Source organism: Cheilinus undulatus, linkage group 13, assembly GCF_018320785.1.
Source record: "Cheilinus undulatus linkage group 13, ASM1832078v1, whole genome shotgun sequence".
NCBI lineage: Eukaryota > Metazoa > Chordata > Actinopteri > Labriformes > Labridae > Cheilinus > Cheilinus undulatus.
In genome coordinates this window covers 49,897,982-49,910,180 of record NC_054877.1, presented here as the reverse complement: position 1 = coordinate 49,910,180, position 12,199 = coordinate 49,897,982, and the positions used below count along the sequence as shown (strand labels likewise).

The following is a 12,199-nucleotide window of genomic DNA, read 5'->3' as shown; positions in this document are numbered from 1 at the left end:
TAGTATTTTAACTAGCTAGCATTATCTTGTGCTAAAGAAAAAGTTTTATCAAAGTGAACTAGCATTAGCATCATCTTCATATTACCTAAGTATTTTAGTCTGCTAGTCCTTTTCATTCTTGAAAAACTTCAGAATGTTAGCCAGCTAGCATTAGCATCATCTTCATATTAGCTAAGTATTTTAGTCTGCTAGTCCTTTTCATTCTAGAAAAACCTCAGAATGTTAGCCAGCTAGCATTAGCATCATCTTCATATTAGCTAAGTATTTTAGTCTGCTAGTCCTTTTCATTCTAGAAAAACCTCAGAATGTTAGCCAGCTAGCATTAGCATCATCTTCATATTAGCTAAGTATTTTAGTCTGCTAGTCCTTTTCATTCTAGAAAAACCTCAGAATGTTAGCCAGCTAGCATTAGCATCATCTTCATATTAGCTAAGTATTTTAGTCTGCTAGTCCTTTTCATTCTAGAAAAACCTCAGAATGTTAGCCAGCTAGCATTAGCATCATCTTCATATTAGCTAAGTATTTTAGTCTGCTAGTCCTTTTCATTCTTGATAAACTTCAGATTGTTAGCCAGCTAGCATTAGCATGTTCTTTCCATGTATCATCAGTATGAAATCCTGCACAAGTCAGTACTAGCCAGTCTTAAAATGTTAAAAAGAATGAAAGTAATTAGCAATTAGCGTGTCAAAAATAAATTAGCCAGATAGCAAACTTTGCTATTAGCCTGCTAGCATTAGCATGTTCTGCTCCAGTCAGATAACAAACTTGTTTTTCATTCAGCTTTGAATGCTAACAATGTAGTAATAGCACATTCTTCATTTAACTTCTACATGAAAGCAACCATTTATGGTATTCTTTAAAAACATGCTACCTCAGTTATCAACAAATACAAATAGAGAGAGTGTGTTAGCATGCTACGATTAGCATGTTTAACTGTAACTACATTATATCAGCCATAATAAACAAACAGCCCCACTCTGAGTTCTGCTGACTAAACGTTTATTAGAGTCTTTGATGATGTCACATCCTGTCCATCAGGTTACTTCAAAGCAAGTATGGAACACAGTGATGTCATCAGAAGGGTTCTTGATGATCTGATTGGCTGAATTCTAAACTTCATTATGTTTCATTGAAGCTCCCATCTCCACTTGAACTGTCCAACAGCTGTGATTGGTTAACAGAGGATGATGTCATCGTCCTTTCTTCATCTTTGAAACTTTCTCTTTCCTCTTTTTGACGTGTTTGGGAACTTTGGTTTTTCTTTTTTCTCTCTGAGCCTCTTTCACCATCTTCTTCCTCTCCTGAAAACACAAACAAACAAAAACAGATAAACAAACAAACAGATAAACAAACAAAAACAAACAAACAAACAAACAAAAACAGATAAATAAACAAACAAACAAACAAACAAACAAACAAACAAACAAACAAACAAAAACAGATAAACAAACAAACAGACAAACAAACAAACACAAACAAACAAACAAACAAAACAGATAAACAAACAAACAAACACAAACACAAACAAACACAAACAAACACAAACAAACAGACAAACAAACAAACACAAACAAACACAAACAAACAAAAACAGAAAAACAAACAAACAAACAAACACAAACACAAACAAACACAAAAACAAACAAACACAAACACAAACACAAACAAACACAAACAAACAAACAAAAACAGATAAACAAACAAACAAACAAACACAAACAAACAGACAAACAAACAAACACAAACAAAAACAGATAAACAAACAAACAAACACAAACAAAAACAAACACATACAAACAAACAAACAAACAAACACAAACAAACAAACAAACACAAACAAACACAAACAAACAGACAAACAAACAAACACAAACAAAAACAGATAAACAAACAAACAAACAAACAAACAAACACAAACAAACAGACAAACAAACAAAAACAAACAGACAAACAAACACAAACAGATAATAAAACAAACAAAAACAAACAGACAAACAAGCATGAACAAACACAAACAAATAACAAACAAAAACAAACAAACACAAACAGTAAAACACAAACAGATAAACAAACAGACAAACAAACACAAACAGACAAACACAGATAAACAAATAAACAAAAAAACAGCACAAACAAACAAATACAAACAAAAACAAACAGACAAACAAACACAAACAAATAAACAAACAAAAACAAAGACAAACAGACAAACAGACAAACAAACAAGCAAACACAAACAAACACAAACAGACAAACACAAACAAACACAAACACAAACAAACAAACACAAACACAAACACAAACAAACAAACACAAACAGACAAACACAAACAAACAGACAAACATTAAATTTCGTTTACTGTTATACAACCAAACAGTGTCTTATATAGATGATGTAGGATACCATTACGGCGGCCTTTAAGGCCAACTGCAAAAACATTTCATGAAACACAATTTGTTTTTACAAACTGTAAAACCATTTTATGGATCAAGAATATTTCCAGAAATCATGGGAATATTTTGTGACAAAAATATTTTTCATGCAAGATCAAAACATTTCTTAAGAAAAAAATGGAACATGAAAGTAATGGTGATGTGCAAAAACATTTTGTTACAAACATTTTTAAGCACCTCAAAAAAAAGTTTTGTCCTTCAATAAAACCTTTCAGCAGTGTTTGTTCAGGGCCACCGTACATCATTACTGTTGTTTTTGTATTACACTATGTTACCTTTTTGTCAGTTGGAGTTTCCTCGCTCTGCTCCTGATGATCCTCCTCGTCTTCCTCCTCCTCCTCCTCCTCCTCATCGTCGTCGTCTGAGGATGAAGGGTGGTCGTTCTCCAGGAGAGCAGGAACCTGAGCAGATGTCGGACTAGATGTTGATCTGACGGCTTTTAAAACCACTCTAACCCTTAGAGGGTTAGGGTTATGTCCTCTTCGTAGGTTTTTTTTTGTAATTTTTCAGTTAATTTTTCTGTTTTTTTCTTTAAAATTTGATTTAATTCTATTATTATGACTTTGTCAATGCTTACGACATACATTTTAAAGGTTATGTTTTTTTCAGCAGAATTTTAAAATGTTAATATCAGAACCTGTAACAGGTCAGTAATAATCTCTGTAGACGTAATGCATAAAAGTCAAAGTTTCTCATTATTAACTTTACTAAGGCTGTGATAATCCCCTTTAAGGAAATCTGATTTGCACTCAGAACACGAAAAATATTTTTGTGTTTTTAAAATAAACATCAGAGTTTAGCACTGAAACTGGCATTTAAGGGGTGACATTTCCCCAACAGTTCTTCATTTAATACTCTTTTTACATCTTTAAAACAACAAAAACTGACAAAAGGAAATTCTCCCAAATGGGAGTTTTCTCACCGTCTGAACGCCAGACAGATCCTTCTTCAGCCCGCTCAACGTGTGATACAGGATCTGGAAAAGAAAACCCAAACCAGGACTTTTACTGAGTTTCATTCACTAATTTGATCATTAACAGCTGATAAACTGAAGGTCACATCTAAACCATCATGTCTTTGTTTGGCTCCTTACGTTGTCGTGGTGACCGCTGATGGCTGACTCCTCCTCCTTGGACTTCATCAGGTCCACGTCTCGTTCGTAGTGACTCACCTCCGTCAGAGTCCGAGGGATATAGGCCTTCTTGAACACCTGAGGGAGGGGGCAAGGTTTTCAAATGGACTCTAAATGGACCTGTACAGCAACTGTTGTGTTAATGATGCTCATCTAGGGGTGTGACATCATACTAGGCTCACGGCACCAGCTCATTAGGGCACCAGCTCGTTAGGGCAGAAAATTCATTAGGGCAACAGCTCGTTAGGGTACCAGCTCGTTAGGGCAGAAAATTCATTAGGGCAACAGCTCGTTAGGGTACCAGCTCGTTAGGGCTCGTTGGACTGGCTCCTACTGATGCTGCTTTAGGCTCTAAACTATCCATTAAAAGTTATACTGATCAGGCTTGGACCAGCCTCCAGTTTACTGGTCTAGGCTTAGACCAGCCTCTGGTTTTCTAGTCTAGGCTTAGACCAGCCTCTGGTTTTCTAGTCTAGGCTTAGACCAGCCTCTGGTTTTCTAGTCTAGGCTTAGAGCAGCCTCTGATTTTCTAGTCTTGGCTTAGACCAGCCTCTGGTTTACTAGTCTAGGCTTAGACGAGCCTCTAGTTTACTAGTCTAGGCTTAGACCAGCCTCTGGTTTACTAGTCTAGGCTTAGACGAGCCTCTAGTTTACTAGTCTAGGCTTAGACCAGCCTCTGGTTTTCTAGTCTAGGCTTAGACCAGCCTGTGCTTTACTAGTCTAGGCTTAGACGAGCCTCTAGTTTACTAGTCTAGGCTTAGACCAGCCTCTGGTTTACTAGTCTAGGCTTAGACGAGCCTCTGGTTTACTAGTCTAGGCTTAGACCAGCCTCTGGTTTTCTAGTCTAGGCTTAGACCAGCCTCTGGTTTACTAGTCTAGGCTTAGACCAGCCTCTAGTTTACTAGTCGAGGCTTAGACCAGCCTCTGGTTTTCTAATCTAGACTTAGACCAGCCTCTGTTTTTCTAGTCTAGGCTTAGACCAGCCTCTGGTTTTCTAGTCTAGGCTTAGACCAGCCTCTGGTTTTCTAGTCTAGGCTTAGACCAGCCTCTGGTTTACTAGTCTAGGCTTAGACGAGCCTCTAGTTTACTAGTCTAGGCTTAGACCAGCCTCTGGTTTACTAGTCTAGGCTTAGACGAGCCTCTAGTTTACTAGTCTAGGCTTAGACCAGCCTCTGGTTTTCTAGTCTAGGCTTAGACCAGCCTGTGCTTTACTAGTCTAGGCTTAGACCAGCCTCTGGTTTTCTAGTCTAGGCTTAGACCAGCCTCTGGTTTACTAGTCTAGGCTTAGACGAGCCTCTAGTTTACTAGTCTAGGCTTAGACCAGCCTGTGGTTTACTAGTCTAGGCTTAGACCAGCCTCTGATTTTCTAGTCTAGGCTTAGACCAGCCTGTGGTTTTCTAGTGTAGACTTAGACCAGCCTTTGGTTTACTAGTCTAGGCTTAGACCAACCTCTGGTTTTCTAGTCTAGACTTAGACCAGCCTCTGTTTTTCTAGTCTAGGCTTAGACAAGCCTGTGGTTTTCTAGTCTAGACTTAGACCAGCCTCTGATTTTCTAGTCTAGGCTTAGACCAGCCTCTGGTTTTCTAGTCTAGGCTTAGACCAGCCTCGAGTTTATTAGTCCATGCTTAGACCAGCCTCTGGTTTTCTAGTCTAGACTTAGACCAGCCTCTGGTTTTTTAGACTAGGCTTAGACCAGCCTGTGGTTTTCTAGATAAGACTAAGACCAGCCTGTGGTTTTCTAGTCTAGGCTTAGACCAGCCTGTGGTTTTCTAGTCTAGGCTTAGACCAGCCTCTGGTTTTCTAGTCTAAACTTAGACCAGCCTCTGGTTTTCTAGTCTAGGCTTAGACCAGCCTGTGGTTTTCTAGTCTAGACTTATACCAGCCTCTGGTTTTCCATTCTAGGCTTAGACCAGCCTGTGGTTTTCTAGTCTAGGCTTAGACCAGCCTCTGGTTTTCTATTCTAGGCTTAGACCAGCCTGTGGTTTTCTAGTCTAGACTTAGACCAGCTTCTAGTTTATTAGTCCAGGCTTAGACCAGCCTCTAGTTTATTAGTCCAGGCTTAGACCAGCCTCTGGTTTTCTAGTCTAGGCTTGACCAGCCTCTGGTTTTTTAGTCTAGGCTTAGACCAGCCTCTGGTTTACAAGTCTAGGCTTAGACCAGCCTCTGATTTTCTAGTCTTGGCTTAGATCAGCCTGTGGTTTTCTAGTCTAGGCTTAGACCCCCCTCTGATTTTCTAGTCTAGGCTTAGATCAGCCTGTGGTTTTCTAGTCTAGACTTAGACCAGCCTCTGGTTTTCTATTCTAGGCTTAGACCAGCCTCTGGTTTTCTAGTCTAGGCTTAGACCAGCCTGTGGTTTTCTAGTCTAGACTTAGACCAGCCTCTGGTTTTCTAGTCTAGACTTAGACCAGCCTGTGGTTTTCTAGTCTAGACTTATACCAGCCTCTGGTTTTCTAGTCTAGACTTATACCAGCCTCTGGTTTTCTAGTCTAGACTTAGACCAGCCTCTGGTTTTCTAGTCTAGGCTTAGACCAGCCTGTGGTTTTCTAGTCTAGGCTTAGACCAGCCTCTGGTTTTCTATTCTAGGCTTAGACCAGCCTGTGGTTTTCTAGTCTAGACTTAGACCAGCCTCTAGTTTATAAGTCCAGGCTTAGACCAGCCTCTATTTTATTAGTCCAGGCTTAGACCAGCCTCTGGTTTTCTAGTCTAGGCTTAGACCAGCCTCTGATTTTCTAGTCTAGGCTTAGACCAGCCTCTGGTTTTCTAGTCTAGACTTAGACCAGCCTCTGGTTTTCTAGTCTAGGCTTAGACCAGCCTCTGGTTTTCTAGTCTAGGCTTAGACCAGCCTCTGGTTTTCTAGTCTAGACTTAGACCAGCCTGTGGTTTTCTAGTCTAGACTTAGACCAGCCTCTTTCTTAGCAGCTCTAGGCTTGGACTATGGAGACGTTTCTGCCTCATGGTGGACTCCTGTCCAGATCATTAAGTATGTTTTGCAGAAAAAATGATCGATTGAATATTAGACTGATTAATGTTGCCTTTACCTCCTCATCGACTCGATCCTGATCCGATCGCTCTTCTGATGTCCGCTCAGCTGCGATCACCATCGCCTAGGCAACCAATCAGACATACAATCATGGACACAAGATTTCTCTCCATATCCCATTACTTCATTTATTTTCTTTTGCAGAAACAAGGTTGGTGCATGGATCTTGTTGCTGTCTGTATCTTGATTCTCTGTATCCTGTTACTCTCTTTGTCTTGTTTTTTCCATGTTGCTCTCTGCAAAATATGCATCTTGTTCCTCACAATGTTGTGTCTCTCAGTATAATGTTCCTCTCTGTATCTTGCTTCCTGCTCTCTCTCTCTCGTTTGTGTCGGTATGTTGCATTTTTTATAATGTGTTTTTAAAAAAAGGTTTATTTTTCAGTGAAGTGTGTTTTTAAATAAAGTTGTATTTTCAGTGAAGTTGTGTTTTTGAATAAAGTTATGTTTTTATTAAAGTTGTGTTTTTAAATAAAGTTGTGTTTTTAAATAAAGTTATGTTTTTATTAAAGTTGTGTTTTTACATAAAGTTATGTTTTTAAATAAAGTTGTTTGTATTAAAGTTGTGTTTTAAATAAAGTTGTGTTTTTAAATAAAGTTGCAGGCTTCAGCAGGTGTTCTCACCTTCTCTAGGTATTGGTCGATGTTGTTGCTGGTGATTGAAGGATCGGTGATGAAGTCAAACAGCTCTCTGACCGTCATCACGGCCACGCCGCGTTTCACAAAGAACTCTGGGAAATGAAACATGGCCGTTAGAGAGAGCAGAAGGAGGAAGAGAAGATCTCCAACACAGGCGTGAATAGAGGAGCACCGTTGACGTTGCTGCAGTCCTTCCTGAGGAACTCCAGAGCGTGAGGATGATCGTGTTCTACTGACTGGGACACGTCAATGATGTAAGCGTCTCCGTCGTGATACCTGCACAGGTGACCCCAAAAAAGCTCATTACTGCCAGGACTTTTTTTTGAAGGGGTTGAGTTTGGTGGGTCTGGACTCTTACAGCATATTGAACTCGCTGAGGTCGGCGTGGACAAGTCGGGCCTCCTGGAACATCTTCCTCATGTTCTGGAGAACCTGCAGGTAGAGCTCCCGGGCCTTGGACTCAGACAGAGAGGCGTTCTTCAGCAGAGGAGCAGGCCTGACCAATCAAACCCAGAGATAGAAATCAATACATGACTCAACAATCATTTTTCTATCATCAAATGTTCTGATTGGTTCCTACATGTTCTCTTTTCCAATGAAGCTCATCAGTAGAACGTGACTCCTTAGAAGAAGTGGTTCTGGACTCGGGATTCCTGCCGTCTGCAGCCTGAAACATCAAAAACCATCAGGTTCTACTCAGTCCTGAAGGAAGTAACATTAGGTTCTACTGAGTCCTGAAGGAAGTCACATCAGGTTCTACTGAGTCCTGAAGGAAGTCACATTAGGTTCTACTGAGTCCTGAAGAAAGTCACATCAGGTTCTACTGAGTCCTGAAGGAAGTAACATTAGGTTCTACTGAGTCCTGAAGGAAGTAACATTAGGTTCTACTGAGTCCTGAAGGAAGTAACATCAGGTTCTACTGAGTCCTGAAGGAAGTAACAGTAGGTTCTACTGAGTCCTGAAGGAAGTAACATTAGGTTCTACTGAGTCCTGAAGGAAGTAACAGTAGGTTCTACTGAGTCCTGAAGGAAGTCACATTAGGTTCTACTGAGTCCTGAAGGAAGTAACATTAGGTTCTACTGAGCCCTGAAGGAAGTAACATTAGGTTCTACTGAGTCCTAGAGGAAGTAACATCAGGTTCTACTGAGTCCTGAAAGAAGTAACATCAGGTTCTACTGAGTCCTGAAGGAAGTAACATTAGGTTCTACTGAGTCCTGAAGGAAGTCACATCAGGTTCTACTGAGTCCTGAAAGAAGTAACATCAGGTTCTACTGAGTCCTGAAGGAAGTAACATCAGGTTCTACTGAGTCCTGAAAGAAGTAACATCAGGTTCTACTGAGTCCTGAAGGAAGTAACATCAGGTTCTACTGAGTCCTGAAGGAAGTAACATTAGGTTCTACTGAGTCCTGAAGGAAGTCACATCAGGTTCTACTGAGTCCTGAAGGAAGTAACATTAGGTTCTACTGAGTCCTGAAGGAAGTAACATTAGGTTCTACTGAGTCCTGAAGGAAGTAACATCAGGTTCTACTGAGTCCTGAAGGAAGTAACATCAGGTTCTACTGAGTCCTGAAGGAAGTAACATCAGGTTCTACTGAGTCCTAGAGGAAGTAACATTAGGTTCTACTGAGTCCTGAAGTAAGTGACATCAGGTTCTCCTGAGTCCTGAAGGAAGTAACATCAGGTTCTCCTGAGTCCTGAAGGAAGTAACATTAGGTTCTACTGAGTCCTAGAGGAGGTAACATCAGGTTCTACTGAGTCCTGAATGAAGTAACATCAGGTTCTACTGAGTCCTAGAGGAGGTAACATTAGGTTCTACTGAGTCCTAGAGGAGGTAACATTAGGTTCTACTGAGTCCTGAATGAAGTAACATCAGGTTCTACTGAGTCCTAGAGGAGGTAACATCAGGTTCTACTGAGTCCTGAATGAAGTAACATCAGGTTCTACTGAGTCCTAGAGGAGGTAACATTAGGTTCTAATGAGTCCTAGAGGAGGTAACATTAGGTTCTACTGAGTCCAGGAGGAAGTAACATCAGGTTCTACTGAGTCCTAGAGGAGGTAACATCAGGTTCTACTGAGTCCTGAAGGAAGTAACATCAGGTTCTACTGAGTCCTAGAGGAGGTAACATTAGGTTCTACTGAGTCCTAGAGGAGGTAACATTAGGTTCTACTGAGTCCTGAAGGAAGTAACATCAGGTTCTACTGAGTCCTAGAGGAGGTAACATTAGGTTCTACTGAGTCCTAGAGGAGGTAACATTAGGTTCTACTGAGTCCTGAAGGAAGTAACATCAGGTTCTACTGAGTCCTAGAGGAGGTAACATCAGGTTCTACTGAGTCCTGAATGAAGTAAAATTAGGTTCTACTGAGTCCTAGAGGAAGTAACATTAGGTTCTACTGAGTCCTAGAGGAAGTAACAATAGGTTCTACTGAGTCCTAGAGGAAGTAACATTAGGTTCTACTGAGTCCTAAGGAAATAACATTAGGTTCTACTGAGTACTGAAGGAAATAACATTAGGTCCTACTGAGTCCTGAAGGAAATAACATTAGGTTCTACTGAGTCCTAAGGAAATAACATTAGGTTCTACTGAGTCCTGAAGGAAATAACATTAGGTTCTACTGAGTCCTAAGGAAATAACATTAGGTTCTACTGAGTCCTGAAGGAAATAACATTAGGTTCTACTGAGTCCTAAGGAAATAACATTAGGTTCTACTGAGTCCTGAAGGAAATAACATTAGGTTCTACTGAGTCCTGAAGGAAGTAACATTAGGTTCTACTGAGTCCTGAAGGAAGTAACATCAGGTTCTACTGAGTCCTGAAGGAAGTAACATCAGGTTCTACTGAGTCCTGAAGGAAGTAACATCAGGTTCTACTGAGTCCTAGAGGAAGTAACATTAGGTTCTACTGAGTCCTGAAGGAAGTGACATCAGGTTCTCCTGAGTCCTGAAGGAAGTAACATCAGGTTCTCCTGAGTCCTGAAGGAAGTAACATTAGGTTCTACTGAGTCCTAGAGGAGGTAACATCAGGTTCTACTGAGTCCTGAATGAAGTAACATCAGGTTCTACTGAGTCCTAGAGGAGGTAACATTAGGTTCTACTGAGTCCTAGAGGAGGTAACATTAGGTTCTACTGAGTCCTGAATGAAGTAACATCAGGTTCTACTGAGTCCTAGAGGAGGTAACATCAGGTTCTACTGAGTCCTGAATGAAGTAACATCAGGTTCTACTGAGTCCTAGAGGAGGTAACATTAGGTTCTACTGAGTCCTAGAGGAGGTAACATTAGGTTCTACTGAGTCCTGAATGAAGTAACATCAGGTTCTACTGAGTCCTAGAGGAGGTAACATTAGGTTCTACTGAGTCCTAGAGGAGGTAACATTAGGTTCTACTGAGTCCTGAAGGAAGTAACATCAGGTTCTACTGAGTCCTAGAGGAGGTAACATCAGGTTCTACTGAGTCCTGAATGAAGTAAAATTAGGTTCTACTGAGTCCTAGAGGAAGTAACATTAGGTTCTACTGAGTCCTAGAGGAAGTAACAATAGGTTCTACTGAGTCCTAGAGGAAGTAACATTAGGTTCTACTGAGTCCTAAGGAAATAACATTAGGTTCTACTGAGTACTGAAGGAAATAACATTAGGTCCTACTGAGTCCTGAAGGAAATAACATTAGGTTCTACTGAGTCCTAAGGAAATAACATTAGGTTCTACTGAGTCCTGAAGGAAATAACATTAGGTTCTACTGAGTCCTAAGGAAATAACATTAGGTTCTACTGAGTCCTGAAGGAAATAACATTAGGTTCTACTGAGTCCTAAGGAAATAACATTAGGTTCTACTGAGTCCTGAAGGAAATAACATTAGGTTCTACTGAGTACTGAAGGAAGTAACCTTAGGTTCTACTGAGTCCTAAGGAAATAACATTAGGTTCTACTGAGTCCTAAGGAAATAACATTAGGTTCTACTGAGTCCTGAAGGAAATAACATTAGGTTCTACTGAGTCCTAAGGAAATAACATTAGGTTCTACTGAGTCCTGAAGGAAATACCATTAGGTTCTACTGAGTCCTAAGGAAATAACATTAGGTTCTACTGAGTCCTAAGGAAATAACATTAGGTTCTACTGAGTCCTGAAGGAAATAACATTAGGTTCTACTGAGTCCTAAGGAAATAACATTAGGTTCTACTGAGTCCTGAAGGAAATAACATTAGGTTCTACTGAGTCCTAGAGGAAGTAAAATTAGGTTCTACTGAGTCCTGAAGGAAGTAACATTAGGTTCTACTGAGTCCTGAAGGAAATAACATTAGGTTCTACTGAGTCCTGAAGGAAATAACATTAGGTTCTACTGAGCCCTGAAGGAAATAACATTAGGTTCTACTGAGTCCTGAAGGAAATAACATTAGGTTCTACTGAGCCCTGAAGGAAATAACATTAGGTTCTACTGAGTCCTGAAGGAAATAACATTAGGTTCTACTGAGCCCTGAAGGAAATAACATTAGGTTCTACTGAGCCCTGAAGGAAATAACATTAGGTTCTACTGAGTCCTGAAGGAAGTAACATTAGGTTCTACTGAGCCCTGAAGGAAATAACATTAGGTTCTACTGAGCCCTGAAGGAAATAACATTAGGTTCTACTGAGCCCTGAAGGAAATAACATTAGGTTCTACTGAGCCCTGAAGGAAATAACATTAGGTTCTACTGAGCCCTGAAGGAAATAACATTAGGTTCTACTGAGCCCTGAAGGAAGTAACATTAGGTTCTACTGAGTCCAGGAGGAAGTAACATCAGGTTCTACTGAGTCCTAGAGGAAGTAACAGTAGAAAATTTCACTAAAAGTAGATCTTTAGAGAACAACTTTATAAAACGGGTGCATTTAAGCCTGTGGCCTTCCTCAGGGTTATCAAGAAACGCACTGTAAACATGTTCTATGTGCATATTTGCCACAACGATGT

At 40.2% G+C, this 12,199-nt stretch overlaps 1 protein-coding gene across 1 annotated transcript in view; it reads right to left on the bottom strand.

Moving 5' to 3' along the window:
• Positions 1-982: 982 nt before the first annotated feature.
• riok1 (RIO kinase 1 (yeast)) overlaps positions 983-12,199 on the bottom strand; it is a 27,856-nt gene continuing 16,639 nt past the window's right edge. Inside the window, exons 9-17 of the mRNA XM_041803048.1 lie at positions 7,845-7,931; positions 7,623-7,760; positions 7,437-7,540; positions 7,250-7,356; positions 6,625-6,690; positions 3,548-3,664; positions 3,377-3,430; positions 2,730-2,855; positions 983-1,301 (exon numbers count right to left, since the gene is read on the bottom strand). Of these exons, the coding sequence (XP_041658982.1) occupies positions 1,191-1,301; positions 2,730-2,855; positions 3,377-3,430; positions 3,548-3,664; positions 6,625-6,690; positions 7,250-7,356; positions 7,437-7,540; positions 7,623-7,760; positions 7,845-7,931 (910 nt within the window). The 3' untranslated portion in view covers positions 983-1,190. The remainder of the gene's footprint in view (positions 1,302-2,729; positions 2,856-3,376; positions 3,431-3,547; positions 3,665-6,624; positions 6,691-7,249; positions 7,357-7,436; positions 7,541-7,622; positions 7,761-7,844; positions 7,932-12,199) is intronic.